Source organism: Podarcis tiliguerta (genome assembly GCF_965153285.1).
Source record: "Podarcis tiliguerta genome assembly, chromosome: 16".
In the NCBI taxonomy this organism is placed as follows: domain Eukaryota; kingdom Metazoa; phylum Chordata; class Lepidosauria; order Squamata; family Lacertidae; genus Podarcis; species Podarcis tiliguerta.
Genome location: NC_139549.1, coordinates 31,307,792 through 31,330,017, shown reverse-complemented (window position 1 = coordinate 31,330,017; position 22,226 = coordinate 31,307,792). Strand labels below are relative to the sequence as shown.

At 46.6% G+C, this 22,226-nt stretch overlaps 1 protein-coding gene across 41 annotated transcripts in view; it reads left to right on the top strand.

The window, feature by feature from the left end:
• ARVCF (ARVCF delta catenin family member) overlaps positions 1-22,226 on the top strand; it is a 595,583-nt gene that overhangs the window by 411,197 nt on the left and 162,160 nt on the right. For all 41 annotated transcript variants that reach the window (XM_083418215.1, XM_083418211.1, XM_083418185.1 and 38 more), the window contains one exon: positions 18,736-19,340. In XM_083418215.1, coding sequence (XP_083274341.1) covers positions 18,736-19,340 — 605 coding nt within the window. The remainder of the gene's footprint in view (positions 1-18,735; positions 19,341-22,226) is intronic.

Here is a 22,226-nt window from a genome sequence, read left to right as displayed (position 1 = left end):
GTTGGTTTCTAAGGTGCTACTGGAAGGATTTTTTTGTTTTTTGTTTTGAGAGGAGTTGTGCAAGGGTATGTAGAAGCTGGCCGGCTGTAGGAGGGTGAACTGTTACATGCATTCACCGCATGGTTTGGCCTCTGGCCCTGGCCGTCACTGGTGTGTGGCCCTGGGAAGGTTGCCCAGATGGGACTGTGGCCCTCGAGGTGGAGAAAAGGTTCTCTGCCCCTGGATTTAATAAGCCAAAAAAAGCAAAATGCAGACAGCTCAGGCAGGTGACCGGGGGGAAACAGAAATGTTCCTGTTCTGAAAACAGAACAGAAACCTCCACATAACTGGGCTCTCCTTGCTCTCGAGCACTTGAGAATTCACTTTTACTTGGCCATTTGTGACCCTCCTGCTTGGGATGCTACTGGGTGCTGGGCTGGTTCCCAGAGCCTGTCAAAAGCTGAAGGTAAATCACGTATAACATCACCAAGCGTTCCTTGGATAGTTATCGGAGAAACTATAGCTTGGCGGAGTGCATAGGTTGCTGGTACAAGGGGCCAGGTTCCATCCCCTGCATCTGCCATTAAAAGGAACAGGTAGTGGATGATCAGAGGAACCTATCCCTGCTGCCAGCCAGAGTAGACAGCACTAGACTAACTGGACTAATAGCCTTGCCTGATATAAGGCAGGGTCCCATTTCCCCTTTTTTGCACAGCTATGGATCTGACAAACCTTTTCTGACTATTTCAAACATACCATATTTTTCGCTCTATAAGACGCACTTTTTCCCTTCTAAAGGGGAAATGTGTGTGCATCTTATGGAGCGAATGCAGGCTGCGCAGCTATCCCTGAAGCCAGAACAGCAAGAGGGATTGGTGCGCAGCAATCCCTCTTGCTGTTCTGGCTTCAGGGATAGCCGGGCAAAGCCTCTTCAACAACATTTGATTCAGAATAATTTTTTTCCTTGTTTTCCTCCTCTAAAAACTAGGTGTGTCTTACGGTTGGGTGCGTCTTATAGAGCGAAAAATACGGTATTTTATTTTGCGGGGAGAGGGGGAATTAGATGCATGAATCATAGCAAAGATTAGACTTGGTGAGGCAGACAAGGGGCAGCTTGTGCCCCTTTGGAGCCCCAATGGTAGGTGGTGCCATAGCCAATGGCCACCTAACTGCTTTTGTCCCCATCCTCCTCCCTCTTGGGTTGTACAAGGGCAACAAGGAGACTCTGAAGGAGGAAGCTGACAACCAGTGTAACCTCCTGGACTACTTGTAAGTAGGAAAGCAGGCAGGTGGAGGTTGGAGGGGCAACACTCTAGTTGCCCTAATGCATCAGCCCCTGCCAGCTCCTCCTTAGAAAGCGAAAAGGAGAGAGGGAGGATCAGATCCGAGGTGCCGTGTTGACGAGGCTGCAACATAAGCCTTGCAGGGAGATAAGATGGAGGATTGCACTTTAATGGGCATTGTGCTTCATGGATCTAGCAGGGGCCTCCGTCGCATGCTAACTGTTAGATAAAGAAAGACAGGCACACGGATGACAGAGTTTGCCCAGAATAGTCGTACCGCTGATAAGAAACATATTTGCTGTTGAAAGCGAAATTGTATATGATACCTGGTATCTTTTCCCCAGGAAGGGAGCAGAGAAATCATTTAAAACAAAGGCAAGCATCCTATTCCAGAGGGGCCCAGAGCTCAGTGGTGGAGCACACATGCATTGCAGGTTCAATGCTTGGCGAGGGAAGATGCCCGGTGGAGACTCTGCAGAGTTGCTGAGTCTGAGCGTAGACCAAGGATGGAGAGCCTATGACCCTCCACTTTCCATCAGCTGCAGCCAGCCTGGCCCATTGGTTAGAGGCAAGAGGAGTTTCCGCCCAGAAACATCCTTGCATTAAAGGCTGCACACTCAACAGCCACATTGGACTGTTGGAGTTTATCTCCTCTTCCTTCAGATGACGGGCATTGAACCTGGGACCTTCTGCATGCGAAAATTGGTTCTCTGTCACTCAGAACTGGCCCTTCCCTTAAGACAGCCTTTCTCAACCTGTGGGTCCCCAGATGTTGTTGAACTACAACTCCCATCACCCCTAGCTAGCAAGGCCAGAGCTCAGGGATGATGGGAGTTGTAGTCCAACAACATCTGGGGACCCACAGGTTGAGAACCGCTGCCTTAAGACATCGGAAGCTGCCTTCTACTGAGTCAGACCATTGGTCCACCTAGCTCTGTATTTCCTTGCACTGACTGGCAGCAGCTCTTTAGGGTTTCGGGTAGGGGAATCTCTCCCAGCCCTTGCTGGAGCTGCTGGAGATTGAACTTGGGGCTATCTGCATGCAAGGTGGGTACCCCTAACACTGAGCCATGCCCCTTTTGCAACGGGCACTACCCACCACTGCCTTAATCTTGTTTTGAAACCTGGCAAATGTCATTGAGTTGTAAGCACAGGCCTTCCCCCATATGGGGTGTGTGTGTGTATGAGAGAGTGTGTGTGTACACACACACACACACACACACACACACAAAGAGAGAGAGAGAGCTTCTGTGAATAATTGCTTTTCCAAGCTCCTGTTTTGCTCCTTTCATCTAATGTACCTCACCAGCTAGGACCCTGCGTAAGTATCATTCAAAGCACAAAGGACTCTTTCAGAGGTACCACTCGCAAATCTTCGCAATCGCTCTTGAAAGCCAAACATTTTAGCATGTTAAAACAATGAAGGTCACCTTGGACAGGGAAGGCACAAACCGTTTACCTTCCCCGCCTCCCTTCCGCAGACTAATACTGTGGCTGATTAAAAGGAGCCTGTGGTTGGTTGGTTGGCTGGCTGGTTGTTTTTAAGGGCTGGGGAATCTCTGCATAAAAAGGTGTCTGATGAAATCTGCTCTTTCTGAAACATGTCTCTTACACTCTCTCACTCTTCTAAATCTTTATCATGATCTGCCTTTGCTGCAGTGAACGTAATTAATCTCCCCCCCTCCCGGGCCTGTTCTTTCTCAAATGCATGCAAGGTATTTGTGCTCAGCCTTTGCCCAGAGGTCTACTCAGAGGGAGGAGGACCCTCGCCCCCTCCGCCATCTGATTTCCAGACTTCCAGTGGCTTCAGAGTGCCATTCAGTGTGGACACCCTTCCCCTAAGAGTGGGAGTCCTTACCTGGGCTTATGGCTGGCTATCAGATCACACACCTCACCTCCTCCAGGGCCACAGGAGCAAAGGATTCAGTGAGCCAGGCAAGAGCTTCAGGGCTACTGCAAAAGCGCACAGCTACCTGCATGTGAGGCAACTCAGGAGGAGAAAGAAGCACCTGGAAGCACCTGCCCAGGTCAGGTCATGGCTGAGGTCACATCCATTTGAAGCACCTATTGATTCCCCCCCAAAATACTGTGAACAAGTCAGGTCTGTTAAGCAGATTTTGGAATGTGGGAAGGCTAATAGGGGTTTAGGCAATCCCTTCAAATATACGGAGTCTTCCCTCGAGGCGACCTATTTATTGAGCCTTCATCCTCATTTGCTTGCACCGATCTGTCAAGTGTGCGTGCAGGAGCCAGGCCCTGTGACCAATAGGACTCTGCAGGACTGGGGCCTTCCTAAGTTTGTTCTGAAGAGGCAAGGCGCAGCCACACAGGTGAGGCCGATTGGTAACTCACAGCACCTGGTGGCAAGAGCCGGGAAGGGATATAAGGTCAGCATTTCCCGTTGGCTCTTTGCCACAGCAGCACGTTTCCTGCCTTGCTGTGTTTGGCTTCCTGATTCTTGAACCTCGGATTCTTGGCTCCTTGCTTCTTGATCCTCAGACCCCAGACTTTGTGACTTCTTGCTCCTTGATCCTCCGACCCTTAACTTCGTGACTGCTTGCTTCTGGCCCTTGGACCCTTGGCTTCTTGACTCCCAGCTCTCTGACCCTCAGACTCTTGGCTTTCTGATTCCTGGTTTCTGGACTTCTGTTCCTGCTCCCACCCCGCCATCTTGCCCCCAGTCCTGACGTCCCCAGCCGGGACTTCGATCGCCCATGAACCGGACTGTGACACGATCTTACACAGGGGTTAGATTATCCCTGTTCTTGATCGAATCTTCATCTCAAATTTGCTTGCAGGCTGTTTGCACACCTTCCTGTTAGTTCATCCAGCACTTTTTACTCCGATTTCTTGACACTCTTCATTCTTCAAAGTATATTAAAGTTGTTGGACGGCTTTATTTGCACAAAGCTATATTTCCAGTGGGACGCGGGTGGCGCTGTGGGTTAAACCACTGAGCCTAGGACTTACCTATCAGAATGTCGGCGGTTCGAATCCCCGCCACAGGGTGAGCTCCCGTTGCTCGGTCCCTGCTCCGTCAACGTAGCAGTTCGAAAGCACGTCAGAGTGCAAGTAGATAAATAGGTACCACTCCAGCGGGAAGGTAAACGGTGCTTCTGTGCACTGCTCTGGTTCGCCAGAAGCAGCTTAATCATGCTGGCCACATGACCTGGAAGCTGTACGCCGGCTCCCTCGGCCAATAAAGCGAGATGAGCACCGCAACCCCAGAGTCGGTCACAACTGGACCTCATGGTCAGGGGTCCCTTTACCTTTACTATATTTCTGGTATGCTCCTGAATTCCTCCTGCAAAATACTGGTGGTCTGGAGGAACCATGATTCATCCACCCACCTTCGGATCAGGTCACTAGTCTTGGTGAAGGCAAGCAATGCTGCTGCCCCTCAAACCACAGTTAGAATCATAGAATCATAGAACTGTGGAGTTGGAAGAGACCCTGAGGATCATCTAGTCCAACCCCCTGCAATGCAGGAATATGCAGTTGTCCCATACGGGGATCAAACCTGCAACCTTGCCATTATCAGCACCAAGCTCTAACCAACTGAGCTATCCAGCTCTAGCCCACCTCATTCAGATTTCTGTGGGAAGCAGCCTTCCTTGGCCTCTCTCCGAAAAGCTCCACCACTTTCAGCGTAAGTGGACATTTGGGAGAGAAGCTTGACCTCCCCATTTCATAGTCTTCTAAAGGGTATGTTCTTTCATAGCCTCCTGTTAACAAGGTAATGGCTTGTACCTTTTCGGCCTGGTAATTTTACAGTCTATATGTCAAAAGTAAGCTCTTGGAAATGTCAAAATGCTTTTATACTTGAGTGCTTTCTCCTTACTTATTTTCTGTTTTATGACACAATTTGGGGTGGAGAGAGAGAGAGAAACTTGTTCCAGTTTTGGAAGTTTCTATAAATTATTTAAGTCATCTCAAGCTTTAAAAGGAGTGGGGGGGACGCCACCCATCTTTCTTACCTAACCATACATCCTACTAAGAGTCTGATGGCTTCATTTGAGCAGAGAAGAAATTGGTTCAGTCTTGTTTGGCATTAATGTTTGTGTTCCATGCACTTGAAGAAACAAAGGTTGAGTAATAATAATAATAATTTATTATTTATACCCCGCCCATCTGGCTGGGCGGCTCCCAACAGAATTAAAAGCACAATAAAACATCAAACATTAAAAACCTCCCTAAACAGGGCTCCCTTCAGATGTCTTCTAAAAGTCAGATAGTTGTTTATTTCCTTGACATCTGATAGGAGGGCGTTCCACAGGATGGGCGCCACTACCGAGAAGGCCCTCTGCTTGGTTCCCTGCAACCTCACTTCTCACAGTGAGGGAACTGCCAGAAGGCCCTCGGCGCTGAACCTCAGTGTCCGGGCTGAACGATGGGGGTGGAGACGCTCCTTCAGGTATACTGGACCGAGGCCGTTTAGGGCTTTAAAGGTCAGCACCAACACTTTGCATTGTGCTCAGAAACATACTTGGAGCCAATGTAGGTCTTTCAGGAGCAGTGTTTTATTGTCTCAGTGGCATACCCACTCAATCATCTCAGTGGTTTGGACCAGGAAGGTAGGTGTGGAGAGCGTTTATATCAGGCTTCCTCAACCTTGGCCCTCCAGATGTTTTGAGACTACAATTCCCATCATCCCTGACCACTGGTTCTGCTAGCTAGGAATCATGGGAGTTCTAGGCCAAAAACATCTGGAGGGCCAAGGTTGAGGAAGCCTGGTTTATCTTATCTGTTTATTGCAGGGGTGGGGAACCTTTGCCACCTCAAGAGTCACCTTCCCTTCTGGGTACGAGATGTGAGTGGTTAGAGAGGGGCCCTGTCCATTTTGGCCTTCAAAACAGCTTTGAAGATGTTTCAGGAAGCTTTAATTGAGATGATCTTACAGAATATGTGTTCGTTGTGGTGGCTCGAACTGTATTTTTCAATGGTTTGTTGTCAATTGGTTAGTTGTTGGTGACATTTTGAACGTTTTTAATTTGTGGCTTGAGACTGCGCTATATTCTTGAACTTTCCTCTTTCGTGGTTTGCGTTTGCTGGAAGCTGACATGGGAAGATCTTCCCCGAAAGGTGGCCTAGCCAGTTATAAATAGATATATCCTTTTCCTTTAAAGATATATTTTCTTTTGTAATTATGTCTCTGATGACATCAGAGTGAAAGAAGTTGCAGTAGCTGCAATTCCTACCCTAAAAAACCCCCAAATAAACCCTACCTGGATGGTGGGAGTACCAAAGGGCAATTCACAGCTGAATAACTTTGGGGCAAGACAAGAGGCTCTTCATCGGAACACAGAATTGTAGAGATGGGAGGCACCCCAGGGGTCATCTAGTCTAACCCCCTGTGATGGAGGAATAACATGAGTTGGACTATTGGTCAATACTAGCTCAGTTCTGTCTAAACTGACAAGCAGTTGCTCTTTGGGGTTCCAGGAAGGGACTCTTTTTCCAGCCTTGCCTGGAGATGCCACAGATTGAATTTGGGATTTTCTGAATGAATGGCAGGTGCTCGACCACTGAACTAAAGACTCAAACACAACACACACAGACACATTGGAAGATTGGCGGACTAAGATGGTTGAATACGTCGAGCTAGCAAAGCTGACGGGGAAGATCCAGAATCAGTGTGATGAACTGTTTCAAAAGGACCAGAGCAAATTTATATTATACAGTGGTACCTCTGGATACGAACGGGATCTGTTCCGGAGCCCCGTTCACATCCTGAAATAAATGCAACCCACATCTGTGCATGCGTGGGTCACGATTCGCCACTTCCGCGCATGCGCGTGACGTCATTTTGAGCATCTGCGCGAGTGGCGAAACCCGGAAGTTACACGTTCAGCTACTTCCGGGTCGCCGTGGAGCGCAACCCGAAAGCGCTCAACCTGAAGCAACTTCAACCCGAAGTATGACTGCCTATGAAAGAATATTGTAAACATCTGAAAACGTTTGTAGCTTTGAGTTGATATGTTTTGTAATGACAATATAAGGAACTGATTTATATTTAGTAAGGGGAAATATAAAAATAAGAGAGAAGGTAAAAAAGTGGTTATAGAAATCCTAAGAATAAAGTAAATATGTATGGAAGTCAGGAAGAGGGACGGGAGGAGGTCGATGCTCGGTTAGAACGAAGTTTGAGCTTATTGATTTATGTATGGATATTGTGATTACAAAAAAATGAAAATGTAATAAAAATTACTTTTTAAACAAAACCAACAAACACAACACACACACACCAGCATTTGGGGGCTGCAGCATTTTATAATCATCCCAAATATTTCAGTCAGTATTGAGAGCCAGTGTGGTGTAGTGGTTAAGAGCGGTAGTCTCGTAATCTGGGGAACCGGGTTCGATTCCTCGCTCCTTCACATGCAGCTGCTGGGTGACCTTGGGCCAGTCACACTTCTTTGAAGTCTCTCAGCCCCACTCACCTCACAGAGTGTTTGTTGTGGGGGAGGAAGGGAAAGGAGAATGTTAGCCAATTTGAGACTCCTTCGGGTAGTGATAAAGCGGGATATCAGATCCAAACTCCTCTTCTTCTTCTTCAGTCGCTTGACCACACAGTTTGTTGCTGTGGTTGTTTGCCAAGCAAGCAAAAAGATAAAAGCAAACCCTCTTTTAAAAAATGTTATTAGATGAGTTTCACCCCGCAAAATGCACCTTGTGAGATTCCAGGGATGTTGTTGAAGTGGATTTCTTAACCAGCCCGGCATTTTGCAGAATATCATTGAGCAAGAGGGTTCTGTCTCCTAGGAAGGAGAAACGGCCTTTTCTTGCGAGGGAAAGTTAACAAAACACTGGAGCCCCAATGAGGGATGGTTCTGGGATGCGATTTGACTGGTAGCAACTGTTTCCAGGGCATTTCATGGGGAACAGCTGGTGTGGGCACAGTCTGCCCGCTCCAGGAGGCCATCTGTATTCCGAGCAAATGATGAAAAGCCCGTCAAAGAACTTGACCGGTTACTCCTCTGCAATGGTAGAGCTCTCGCTGCCTTTTAGCTATTTTCCTGCGTTTGTTTCCTGCCTTTCCACCATCAAGGACCCCGAGATGAAGAGAATATGTAGTTCTGAATACCATACTTTTCGCTCTATAAGACGCACTTCCCCCTCCTAAAAAGTAAGGGGAAATGTGTGTGTGTGTTGTGGAGCGAATGCAGGCTTCGCAGCTATCCCAGAAGCCAGGAGAGCGAGAGGGATTGGTGCGCACCGATCTCTCTTACTCTCCTGGCTTCAGGGATAGCCGCGTGAAGCCTCTTCAGTGCAATGGGAAGAACTCTCCCCCTGCCCTGAAGAGGCTTGGCATGGCTACCCCAGAAGCCAGAACAGCAAGAGGGATCGCTGCTTTCACTGCGCAGCGATCCCTCTCGCAGTTCTGACTTCGCTTCGCTGGAGAGGCGCGGCGCAGAGAAGGAAAGCTGCGCGGCGCCCCTTCAGCAAAGCTGGAGGAGAAACAGAGCCCCTTCCATTTCTCCTCCCGCTTTGCTGGAGAGGCACTGTGCAGAGAGGGAGAGAATAATTTTTTTCTTGTTCTCCTCTAAAACTAGGTGCATCTTAGAGAGCGAAAAATATGGTATATCACTCTTCTAAGCCCAGACCAGGAGCGGGGAGGAAGACATATTGCTTACTGGTCGGAGCATCCACTTTGCTTTTTTTTTTTTAAAAAAAAGAATAATATTTATTAAAAGTTTAGTAGTTACAGAAAGAAAAAAGAAGCAAAAAAACCCCAATAAAAAACAATAAAAAATTTAACAAACAATACATCAAAAATAAAAACAAAAACAAAAAACAATACATCAAGACAACAAGACAAACAAAAACATTTAAAAACACATCCAATTTCCATATCTTTACCTTTCATTTACTTGTTTCATCGACCTCCTCACACCTCCCTTTTTTTTTAAAATAATATTTTATTTTCCACATTCAATAAACAAACAAAAAACAAATCGACAAACACATCAAAAAGAAAATAGCAAAAGAAAAACAATACATACATTGTACAAAGACAAAAAGAAAAATGAAAAAGGTAAGAATAAAAGAATTAAAAACAAATATTGTGTCATTGTATTCTTCAGCATTAACTTAAGTCTGCGACTTCCCCGTGCCTTCCCACTCTGTATTCTAGGTCTTATATTCTGGTAGTAAACTCTTTCCCTCTGGCGTATCTTTGGTTCAGATTTTGGTTCTGAACTGAACATTAATCACACCTCCCTTTTTTGTATTCTAGTTCAATTTAGCTATTTCAGCAAATCCTTTCCATCTTTCTCAATCTTTTTTTTTTGTTCTATAATTTATCTTAACACAATCTAACTTTAAGTTTTAGCCCATTAACAATCAGTTTTTGCTTAATTCTTTATAACATTTCTGCTAAAACCATGTAACTTCATTCCAGCATTCTTCTAACATTCATTAATTTTGCAGTATTTCTGTAAATATACTTAATTTTTTTTCCAATCTTCTTCCACCAACTCTTCTCCCTGGTCGGAGCATCCACTTTGCATGCAGAAGGTGCTAGCTGTCAATCCACAGCAGCCCCAGACAGGGCTGGGGGAAATCTCCTTGTCTGAAACTCTTGAGCCCTGCTGCCTTTCCACCCATGTGTGCTTCTGCCTCTCTATGATTCACCCATGAAAACAACAGGAAAGAATTATATGCCGATACACCTCCCCAGTTTTCATTGTTTTACTCCTGCGATTTTCCAGGTCAAGGAGGCTGCAAACGGTTCTTTTCCTGGAATAAAAATCTATGTACTTATTTATTTAATTGCATAAAATTTATACGCCGCCTGAAAGAAAAACCCTCAAAGCAGTTTGCAAAGAGAATAAAAACCATAAAATTATCAGCGACAGGAGTTGAAAACAACTACAGTGGTACCTTGGTTTTAGAACAGAATGCGTTCCAGGAGACCGTTTGACTCCCAGAACAATTCAGAAACCAAAGCACAGTACTACTCCTCCTGCAGCCAAGTGGAAGCTGCGCCGAACATTTGGCTTCTGAAAATTGTTTGAAAAATTGAACATTTACTTCTGGGTTTCGATTATTCGAGAGCCGATTTGTTTGGGAGTGAAGGCATTCTTCTTCCAAGGTACGACTGTATTTAAAACATTTTTTAAAAACCTTAAAATTGGCGAGAAACTAAAAAAAAGACATGTCCACATTCTACATATCTGGGTTGTCTTACCAAAAATGTTTTTTGAAGGTGCCAAAAAGAGTGCAGGGAATGTGCCAGCCTGATGTCAACAGGCAGGGAATTCCAAAGTGTAAACGCTACCACACCAAAAGATGGATTGGGTATTAAGTGGTGCTTGTAACTGAGCCAGTTTCACAGATCAAAGTGGCCGAGTGGGAATATATGGCATAAGGCGATGCAACAGGTAACAACGTGGAAATGAGTGCGAAACATGTACAGTATTCCGTTTGGTTTCTGGAATTTGCATCTTGTGAAAGCTCAACTACAATGCAGGAATTAACAGTCAGGGAAATGGAATGCATAGGCCAGGGGTCAGCAAACTTTTTCAGCAGGGGGCCAGTCCACTGTCCCTCAGACCTTGTGGGGGGCCGGACTATATTTTTTGGGAGGAAATGAACGAATTCATATGCCCCACAAATAACCCAGAGATGCATTTTAAATAAAAGCACCCATTCTACTCATGTAAAACAACAGGCAGGCCCCACAAATAACCCAGAGATGCATTTTAAATAAAAGCACACATTCTACTCATGTAAAACAACAGGCAGGCCCCACAAATAACCCAGAGATGCATTTTAAATAAAAGCACACATTCTACTCATGTATAAACACACTGATTCCCGGACCGTCCGCGGGCCGGATTGAGCAACTGATTGGGCCGGATCCGGCCCCCGGGCCTTAGTTTGCCTACCCATGGCATAAGCCTTTCGTCCTAACCCACAACCTGTTCTCTCTCTTGACCTCGTTGCCGACCTAAAAATGCTACGTTTGAAATGTGACCAACATTCCAGATCCGAGAATCTTCCACGGCTGTCCTAGGTGTGGCTCTCGCTCCTCGGTATAATTTATCCCGAAACAGTTAAAAGAAAAGGCAGACTGGCGCTGCCGAGGAAAGCATAATTGCTGACGAAACCCCCTTGGGGCACAGCTAGTCCTTTGTAGATCTTAGGGTAGTGGAGACACTGTTGGTGCTGGTGCAACGAGAGCTTGGCTCACGGAGTGGCTTAATTATTCCTCCGGCGGGGGATCTTGACTTGCAGCTTTTTATGGACTTTGCGGGACCTCATTAAGCAGGAGTATCATTTGCTTGCACATGTCTTGAGGAGAAAGATGCTTGGCTTGTTCCTCTGTCAACACAATATGGGAGCCGAGGACATATGTTTTGTAGCTCGCTCTAAAAACAGCACGCTCTAATTATTTCATGTTTTTAATTCTTTTTTCATTCGGCCGCGACTTGGCTAATCTGTTGCCTGATCGATATTTTTTTAATCAGTCGCTTTAGGTCACAAATGCCTCTTCCCCCCTCCCCTTCGCTTTTAACTTCCGAACCACTGAGCACACCACGCGCGGATTTACCAGCTGAGCACTGATCTTAAGACTCGGACCGCAGATGGACCGACGCTCGTTGCGTTTTCAAACGCATGTTGATTTGTAAAGCTGTCGTTTGTCAAAGGGGTGGGGGGTGGGAGCTCATAAAAGAACATTTAATCTCCTTTTTCAAGATTCTTGGCTTCTTCTCGGCTCGTGTAAGCTAATATAATCTCTCAAATGGAGAAGAAATTAAAATAGCTGTGTTTTGCTCCTTTTATGGACAAACCTCCAACATGGATAGTGGCTAAGTATTGTGCGGTAAAAAAAATAAAAATAAAAAGTACTTGTTATTGCTACTGTAAAGCCCTGTGGAATTTTCTACTCCCACCCTTGGTGGGACAATGAAACGTTTTGTAGTCGAGGAGTAAAAAAAAAAGCTACTTTGAGACTCAAGCCAAGGAAACTGAATGTTGGACACTTCGGGACAGGCGAGAGAAATTGCTTCTTCACACAGCACATATTTGAACTATGGAATTTGCTCCCACGAGAAGTACTGGTGTCCACCAACTTGGATGAAATTGTGAAGGATTAGGTCATCCATGGCTACTAGCCATGATGGTTATTGAAATACACTCAGAGTCGAGTGTGGATTTCACGCTCTTTATTCAGCTCATAGTGGTAAGGAATGGAAGTTTCTCCGAATTGTCTGCTTTATATACATTATATACACAATGGGCCCCATGTGATTGGCTAATTCCGGGATTCTCCTGTAGGCCAATCAGGTTGCGGATTCACTTCCACCTGGAGCTGGATTCATAGAATCATAGAATTATAGAGTTGGAAGAGACCACAAGGGTGGCTCCTGTGGACCAATCAGACTGCTACATTCTGTATCCTATTGCTCTAGGGCCAATCAGACTGCCTCATTCTGAATCCTATTGTTGTAGGACCAATCAGACTGCTGCATTTTGGATCAACTCAGTACATTACAGTTATGCTCTGTGGCCACTGTTGCAGGAGATACCACTTTCTAGGGATACCAAAAGGGACGCGGGTGGCACTGTGGGTTAAACCACAGAGCCTAGGACTTGCTGATCAGAAGGTCGGCGGTTCGAATCCCCACGACGGGGTGAGCTCCCGTTGCTCGGTCCCTGCTCCTGCTAACCTAGCAGTTCAAAAGCACCTCAAAGTGCAAGTAGATAAATAGGTACCGCTCCAGCGGGAAGTTAAACGGCGTTTCTGTGCGCCACTCTGGTTCGCCAGAAGCGGCTTAGTCATGCTGGTCACATGACCCAGAAGCTGTACGCCGGCTCCCTCAGCCAATAAAGCGAGATGAGCGCTGCAACCCCAGAGTCGGTCACGACTGGACCTAATGGTCAGGGGTCCCTTTAGCTTTACTTAGGGATACCAAATGGGGAGACTTCCTGTTGCTCTTAGACCCTACTTGCAGCTTCTCATAGGTATGGCCAGGCATCCTAGGATCAGGATGCTAGACTAGATGGGCCATTGGCCTCATCTAGCAGGGCTTCTCTTATGTTCTAAGCCAATCTCTACTGGAGACATGAAGGCAGGAGACACAAAAGATTGCCCTTGGGATAGATCAGCTGTTATAATTATGTCTGCTGCTGCTTGTCTCCAAACTTCTAGTCTCAATTGAGTCATAACTAGGGCTAGGGGAGAAAGTTGGCTCAGTTCACAATGAAGGGTTCCCGAAACAATACATGAACAGAGACGCAGCCATCCTTTGAAATTCGCACTGCTCTGAATTTTGTAATGCGATTCTCCAGTCTGGTAACATGTGCCGAAAGAAAATAATAATAATAATAATAATAATAATAATAATAATAATAATAATAATAATAATAATATATTTATACCCCGCCCATCTGGCTGGGTTTCCCCAGCCACTCTGGGCGGCTTCCAACAGAATATTAAAATACAATAATCTATTAAACATTAAAAGCTTCCCTAAACAGGGCTGCCTTCATATGTCTTCTAAAAGTCTGGTAGTTGTTTCTCGCTTTGACATCTGGCGGGACGGCGTTCCACAGGGCAGGTGCCACTACCGAGAAGGCCCTTTGCCTTGTTCCCTGTAACTTGGCTTCTTGCAGCGAGAAAAGAGCATATTAGGGTGAATTGTGCATGAAATGCATGCCATTATTACCTTTAATTACTGAAAATAACATGCATTGCATTAGAGGAATTTGCTTGCAAAAGTTGCATTATATTAGTGATGCAAGGAAGTGACGTAACACTGCTCTCCATCATCTGATAACCAATATGGACAAGGCCCTGGAGATCTGGGATTGGCTCTCCCATTGCTTTGAACACCAGCCCAGAGAATGTGACATTGCAGATGGCTGCCACCTACAAAAGGGTCGCAGCTCAGTGGCAGAGTATCTACCTCACATGCAAAAGTCCCAGGTTTGCAGCATCTCCAGGCAGGCTGGGAGAAAACCCAGTCTAAAAACCTGGATAACTGCTGCCAGTCAGTGTCAAGAAGGCAGAATTAGGTGGAACAGTGGCCTGAATTTGCTGTGTTCTTACATTGTTGTTTCTTTAGGTGGGGGAGAATCTTTCTCCCTCCAGTTTTCTCCTTCTCCAGTTGCTCTTCGTTCCAGTAAGAAAAGCTTCCCGTGCACCTTTAAGTTTATCCTTTGGAGGGTAACTCTCTCAATGGCCACCTGTTCTGATGGTTATATGGTGCCTCCAGTTCCAGAGGTAGTTTGCGGGTGGCGCTGTGGTCTAAACCGCCAAGCCTCTTGGGCTTGTCGATCAGAAATTCGGTGGTTCGAATCCCTGGAAGGTTGGCGGAGCGCAACCTGAAAATATTTAAGCTGAAGCGTATTCATCCTGAGGTATGACTGTAGCCTGCATTGGAGGGATGCGGGTGGCGCTGTGGTCTAAACCACTGAGCCTCTTGGGCTTGCCGATCAGAAGGTTGGCGGTTCGTTTCCCCGCAATGGAGTGAGCTCCCATTTCTCTGTCCCAGCTCCTGCCAACCTAGCAGTTCCAAAGCATGCCAGCACAAGTAGATAAATAGGTACCTCTGTGGCAGGAAGGTAAACAGCATTTCCGTGTGCTCTGTTTTCTGTCACGGTGTCCCATTGCTCCAGAAGCGGTTTAGTCCTACTGGCCACATGACCCAGAAAGCTGTCTGTGGACAAACGCCTGCTCCCTCGGCCTGAAAGTAAGATGAGCGCCACAACCCCATAGTTGCCTTTAACTGGCCTTAACCGTCCAGGGGTCCTGGGCTAGGCTGTTGCTTTCATTTTCTGTTTGTGGGTTTCCAAGTGGCCTCTATCTGGTGGGTGACTGTGGAAAACTGGAACCTGGATAGACCTTTGTCCATATGCAGCAGAGTCTGTTATGTTCGTATAGACACAGGGAGCTGCTGTTTACCAAGTCAGACCATTAGATCTAGCTCAGTACAGTGGTACCTCGGGTTACAGACACTTCAGGTTACAGACGCTTCAGGTTACAGACTCCACTAACCCAGAAATAGTACCTCAGGTTAAGAACTTTGCTTCAGGATGAGAACAGAAATCGCAGCACCACAGCAGCGGGAGGCCCCATTAGCTAAAGTGGTACTTCAGGTTAAGAACAGTTTCAGGTTAAGAACAGACCTCCAGAACAAATTAAGTTCTTAACCCGAGGTACCACTGTATTGTCTACAACAGGCATAGGCAAACTCGGCCCTCCAGATGTTTTGGGACTACAACTCCCATGATCCCTAGCTAACAGGACAAGTGGTCAGGCATGATGGGAATTGTAGTCCCAAAGCGTCTGGAGGGCCGAGTTTGCCTATGCCTGGTCTGCAAGGACTGGCAGAGGCTCTACAGGGTTCCTGGAAGGGGACATTCTCAGCTATACCTGGAGATGCCGGTGACTGAACCTGGGACCTTCTGCATGCAGACCTTCCAGGTGTCCCTATTTTCCAGGGACGTTCTTGTCTCTGTTTCTGATCCTGGGATGCCCCACTTTTCCTTAGGATTCCCCTGTTTTCATTGGAGAAATGTTGGAGGGTATGGAGTTATCTGACCCCCGAGCCGCCTGAAGGCAATCCTATACAGTGGTACCTCGGGTTACATACGTTTCAGGTTACAGATGCTTCAGGTTACAGATGCTTCAGGTTACAGACTCTGCTAACCCAGAAATATTATCTCGGGTTAATAACTTTGCTTCAGGATGAGAACAGAAATCGTGCTCTGGCGGTGCGGGGCAGCGGGAGGCCCCATTAGATAAAGTTGTGCTTCAGGTTAAGAACAGTTTCAGGTTAAGAACGGACCTCCGGAACAAATTAAGTTCTTAACCCGAGGTAGCACTGTACAGGCAAGTTTTTTTTAATTTTTTTTTTAATGTTTTATTATGTTTTTATATCTGTTGGAAGCTGCCCAGAGTGGCTGGGGCAACCCAGTCAGATGTGTGGGGTATAAACAGTAAAGTTATCGTTATGGAATGGGACGTCCCCATTTCCATCGGAGAAATGTTCGAGGGTATGTTCATGCAAGGCAGATACTCTGCCTGTATCTCTGCACCTGGCTGTTGTTTATGCATGCATGTTAGTCTCTGTTTGAGCAAAGGTCTCCAACCCCGACACAGAGACAGAACGATTGCCTGCCATCTTTATTAGGTGACTGCCCATGTCATTGGTGTGCGTGGACTGTACTGAATATTCTGCTGTGAACCACCGTTGCCATCCTTGATAAATTTGCTAACAGGCCTGTTTAAAAATAAATAAAAGAGATGGGTCTTGAACTCCGGTGCATGAAATCAACAAATTTGACTCACGGCGACTACAGAAATTGCTTTTGGCAGTAAATAGGATGCGGCCGTGGCGTGCCCTGGAAGCAAATTATCTGCACCAATATTAAAGTCCGTTCCTCTCTGCCCTGCTATATTATACCACCATGAAATGGTTGAGCCTTAAGGGGGCATTGGGTGAGTAATAGATGTCCACAGGAAAATGTTACATTATGTGATTCCTGGTGGCCTTTGCTTTTAGGTGCTCCGGTGATCTTAAAAAGTGGGGGGAGTTTTGTTGATGGCTTTGCTACGGTTTACTTAGATGTTGCTTAGAGCAAACATTCAAAACATCAGAATACAAATATAGCAATTTTCAGAGCGTGTCAGCAAATTCAACAAATTAACAAATGCAGAATAAATTCAACATTACAGACAAAAACCACAACAATCTAGGTTTAAATGCAAAGTAAGAGTTAGGATTCTGGCCATCCTGCACCCAAAGGAGCCTGGTTTAAATACAGTTCAGAAAGGAGAGGTGCTGTCACCAGTCTAGATGATATACAGCTGACTCCTTACTCCAGAGGAAAAGAAAGAATGTGAGTGTTCTAAATGGGAGGAGCTAGAGGGCCTGTGAATGGAGCAAAATGATGAAGCTCAGGGGGTTTCATTCACTTGAAACGAACTAGTTCAATGAAGACCACAGAATTCATTCTAAACCATTTGACCTACCCCTGAAAGTAATTCCCATAACAGCCAGGTGAACTTTGCATGAATTTAATTCATTTTGGGGCGAACTTTGAATGATTTCGAGTTCGTCTACAACAGGCTTCCTCAACCTTGGCCCTCCAGATGTTTTTGGCCTACAACTCCCATGATCTCTAGCTAGCAGGACCAGTGGTCAGGGATGGGTAGGAATTGCAGTCCTAAAACATTTGGAGGGCCAAGTCTGAGGAAGCCTGGTCTACAAGTTCATTCCCTTACATGTGGTGTGTGTTTCTTTTCATTTATTATTTAGACTCTCTGGGTGTTTAAGCTTAAGAATCATAGTTTTCTGGGGGAAATCAAGAATTCACATTCCAGTAACAATGTGTTGGTGTTTTCTTAGTCTTCTTAAGTACTTTTTATACTTAAGCATATTTTATACAGGGACGTGGGTGGCGCTGTGGGTTAAACCACAGAGCCTAGGACTTGCCGATCAGAAGGTCGGCGGTTCGGATCCCCGCAATGAGGTGAGCTCTTGTTGCTCGGTCCCTGCTCCTGCCAACCTAGCAGTTCAAAGTGCAAGTAGATAAATAGGTACGGCTCTGGCAGGAAGGTAAACGGCGTTTCCGTGCGCTGCTCCAGTTCGCCAGAAGTGGCTTAGTCATGCTGGCCACATGACCCGGAAGCTGTACGCCGGCTCCCTCGTCCAATAAAGCAAGATGAGCGCCGCAACCCCAGAGTCAGCCACGACTGGACCTAATGGTCAGGGGTCCATTTACCTTATATTTTATACAGGCACAGCAGCTTGTAACATTCTGGATGCTGGGTGGGGAATTGCTGAAGATAATTTGGATGAATTTAAATCAAACTGTGAACTGGACAAACTGGTTTTTGATGGGGATGTAGGAAGCTGTCTTATACAGAGTCAGACCATCTAGCTGAGGATCATCTACACAGAATCATAAAACTGTAGAGTTGGAAGGAACCATGTGGGTTCTGTAGTCTAACCCCATTCATCGCAGGAATCTTTCCCCCAATGTGGGGCTCAAACCCACAACCTCGAGACAGAGGTGCAACCTCATGCTCTACCGACTGAGCTACATCTTCCTCTGAGCTATGGCCCCTCCACTAAGGTGGAGGGTTACCTGCAGCTGCCAGGTGGATGTGCTTTGTCAGTGTGGCGTAGTGGTTAAGTGCGGTAGACTCGTAATCTGGTGAACTGGGTTCGCGTCTCCGCTCCTCCACATGCAGCTGCTGGGTGACCTTGGAGTAGTCACACTTCTTTGTAGTCTCTCAGCCCCACTCACCTCACAGAGTGTTTGTTGTGGGGGAGGAAGGGAAAGGAGAATGTTAGCCGCTTTGAGACTCCTTTGGGTAGTGATAAAGCGGGATATCAAATCCAAGCTCTTCTTCTTTGTGTCATCTGGCGCACTGTGAAAATGATTTCAAAAGTGGGCCCAATCGATGGTGTTCAGGAAAACGTTCATGGCTCTATCTTTCCTCTCTGTTTCTCAGGTGACGAAAATGGTCAAAACGGTCACAACCAGAACTGTCCGGCAGGTCCCCGTTGGGCCTGATGGGCTCCCCGTAATGGACGGGTCATCTCCCATGGGCAGCTACACTGACTCCATAGACAGGAGACACATGAAGAACGGGGAGCGGTACATCACGCCGCAAGCTTCTTCCACCTTGACCCGCTCTTACAACAGCTACGACTCCTATCCCGATGGTCACGACAGCCAGTACCGCCCGTTCATGGGTCACGACGGTTACGGGGAGCTGCCCGACAACTACGGTAGCTTGTCCCGGGGCGTCAATTACCGCCCGCGCTACGGCTACGTCCCCGGGAACAGTTACCGGCCGGAGGACGGTAGCTTCACGTTGCCAAGCAGAAGGGATAACTATGGCCCACTACCCCAGCCCCAGGTCCCGACGGGGAGCAACGCAGACCTGAACCGCTCCCAGCCAGAACGATTCCAGCCGGAGCCATACGGGCTCGAGGATGATAACCGCAGCCTCGGGGTTGACGACGAGGGGTACGAATTGGATCCGGAGTATTCGACCGTGAACCGTCGGACATCGGCCGGGATGCCTGAGAGAGGAAGACCTCACAAGACGAGGTAAAGGGATTGGGTTGCATATTTGCTTTTCCCTACCTGTCTGCTCTTACAGGTTGTGAAAACAGGTACCTACCGGGGCAGACTTTAGTAATACGGAGCCCTGAGCAAGGGTAAACTTTAGCACTGCCCTCCCAAAATATTTCTCATATATTTACTATTTATTCATTTTTACTTGAATTCACTGTTACATATGTATTTGTATGTGTGTGTATTACAGTGAATTAAAGGAAAGAAGAAAAAGAAAAAGGGGGGATATAAAACATTTTAAAAAGCAAGGAAAACAGAACAACCCTAAAATATTATTAAGATTGCAAAACTATGTACAGTGGTACCTCTGGTTGCAAACGGGATCTGTTCTGGAGGCCCGTTCGCAACATGAATAGAACGCAACCTGCAGTGGCACGTCTGTGTATGCACAGGTCGCGATTCGCCGCTTCTGCGCATGCGCATGACATCATTTTGCGTGTCTGCACATGCGCAAGTGGTGAAACCCCGAAGTAATCCTTTCCGGTACTTCCGGGTCGCCGCAGCACGCAAGCTGAAAAAACGTATCAACGTAACATGAGGTGTGGCTGTAGTATATATGCAAGTAGATAAACTTACTATTTCTCTCAAGTATACATTGGTTTGTGGGTCACTATGGCTTCGATAAATACGTCTCAAATATAATTAAATTCGTCCATCCATAATCTTCGCCTGTAAACAGTCCGTTCATGGGTTGCTAGAGTTGTCATGTCGTCCATCCATCTATCAAAGGGGGCCACGTTTTTGTCCTTCCAGTGTATCAGTATCAATTTCCTGCAGATTTAAGGGCAAATGATTTTCACAAGATCGCCTTTTGGTAAGTTGCCGTTTTATGGATGCTCTTAGGAGGTGCCCATATAAATATAGCTTTTATCATTATAATTTTGCACCTTCTGTCTCATCGCCCTGTGCTAGGGAACCGCCTACACTGTCCTAAATCAGACATTGAACCCAGAGCAGGAGAGCAGTTCTAGCATGCTGGCATCTGCTGAATGGTTGGCTATCCTGGAGGAATAGTATATATGCAGGGCTCCCAGTACACTGTACAGCTGCCAGCATCAGAGGCACTGTGCTTCTGGGCAGCAGATGATGGGGAGCCACTGCAGCAAAGGCCCTGCTTGTGGGTTTCCCAGAAGTATCTTGTTGGCCTCTCTGAGAACAGGTTGTTGGATTAGATGGGTGTTTGGTCTCATCAAGTGAGGTCCCCGGCTGATACTGCATCCTTGTAAGAAATGGCAACTCTTCAGAATTACGTGGCAATTAAACAACTTGAGTCTCCTAGTACCTATGCAATTGCATCTTTTAAGAATCATAGGCATCTCTTTCTGGCCCATTATTCTTTGGCAACTTGCTCACGAGAGTTCCCCTCCACCCTCCCCACTTTGCATTTCTTCTGGTGTTTTTTTCCCCATATTTAAATACGACCGAGGAACTTTTGACAAGCAATTTAATTTGACTGCAGCTTGTAGAAGCATAAAGAGGCACGTGCCAGGCCTCCTCTATAAGGCAGCGTTTTTCGTTGGCTTAAAAAAAGAAAAAAATATTCAAAGCCATTTTTGCACAAATAAATTAGCCTTCGCCTTTCATTTCCCAGGAGCTTTTGACAATAAATAATGCTTTCTGTTTAATGATGAACCCCCACGGTAATTAGCCTTTGATTGTGGGCTGGCCTTTGTTTTGTTTCTGTTTTGCTCCTGAGCTTTTCTTCCTTAAAACCAGATTTGGCATTCAGTTAAAGGCAGTAGGTTTGATGACACTAGAAACCATTGGAAGAAATATGACTGTCGATACACTTCAGGTGTCTTACTCCATTGCAGCCTCCCCTTCCTCTTCTGCCAGTGGCAGCTTTGCTCCTTTTCAGGATATGCCATTTGCCTCTACATTCCAGTTCAGAATGCTTCTCTGAGCTTTTGAATTGGTGTGATCCAGTAGTTAGAGCTACCTGCCTTCAGCTTAGTTCCTTGCGGGTGGGGGGCGGGGGTGACATGGAAAGAGAGGAAGATCGGAAATACAACAGCCTTTGGGAAAAGTTATTCGTTTATGCATTTATTGAAATATTTGTAGACTGCAATTTCATAGAAATACAGCAAGGCAGTTGGCAACGTGCAAAATCGCAGTAAGATAAATAAAGCATCAATCAATAAAGAAATTCACATTGCAAACTCCTTTCTGAGTAACAGAGCTCTTAAAGGTAAAGGTAAAGGGACCCCTGACCATTAGGTCCAGTTGTGGCCGACTCTGGGGTTGCAGCGCTCATCTCGCTTTATTGGCCGAGGGAGCCTGCATACAGCTTCCGGGTCATGTGGCCAGCATGACTAAGCCGCTTCTGGCGAACCAGAGCAGCGCATGGAAACGCCGTTTACCTTCCTGCCAGAGCGGTACCTATTTATCTACTTGCACTTTGACGTGCTTTTGAACTGCTAGTTTGGCAGGAGCTGGGACCGAGCAACGGGAGCTCACCCCGTCTCAGGGATTCGAACCGCCGACCTTCTGATCGGCAAGTCCTAGGGTCTGTGGTTTAACCCACAGTGCCACCTGTGTCCCAACAGAGCTCTTAGGGGACAGCTAAAATAAAGCAGGGATGATTCCTCCCAAACTTCTGCTGGCAGGGAGTTCCACCGGACAGGACCTGTCACACTAAATACTCAGCCCTTAGTAAAGGCCAGCCAAACCTTAGGGGAATAGGTTAGGCTGAGAAGCCACAAAGGTAAAGGTAAAGGTACCCCTGCCCGTACGGGCCAGTCGTGTCCGACTCTGGGGTTGTGCGCTCATCTCGCTTAAGAGGCCGGGGGCCAGCGCTGTCCGAAGACACTTCCGGGTCACGTGGCCAGCGTGACAAGCTGCATCTGGTGAGCCGGCGCA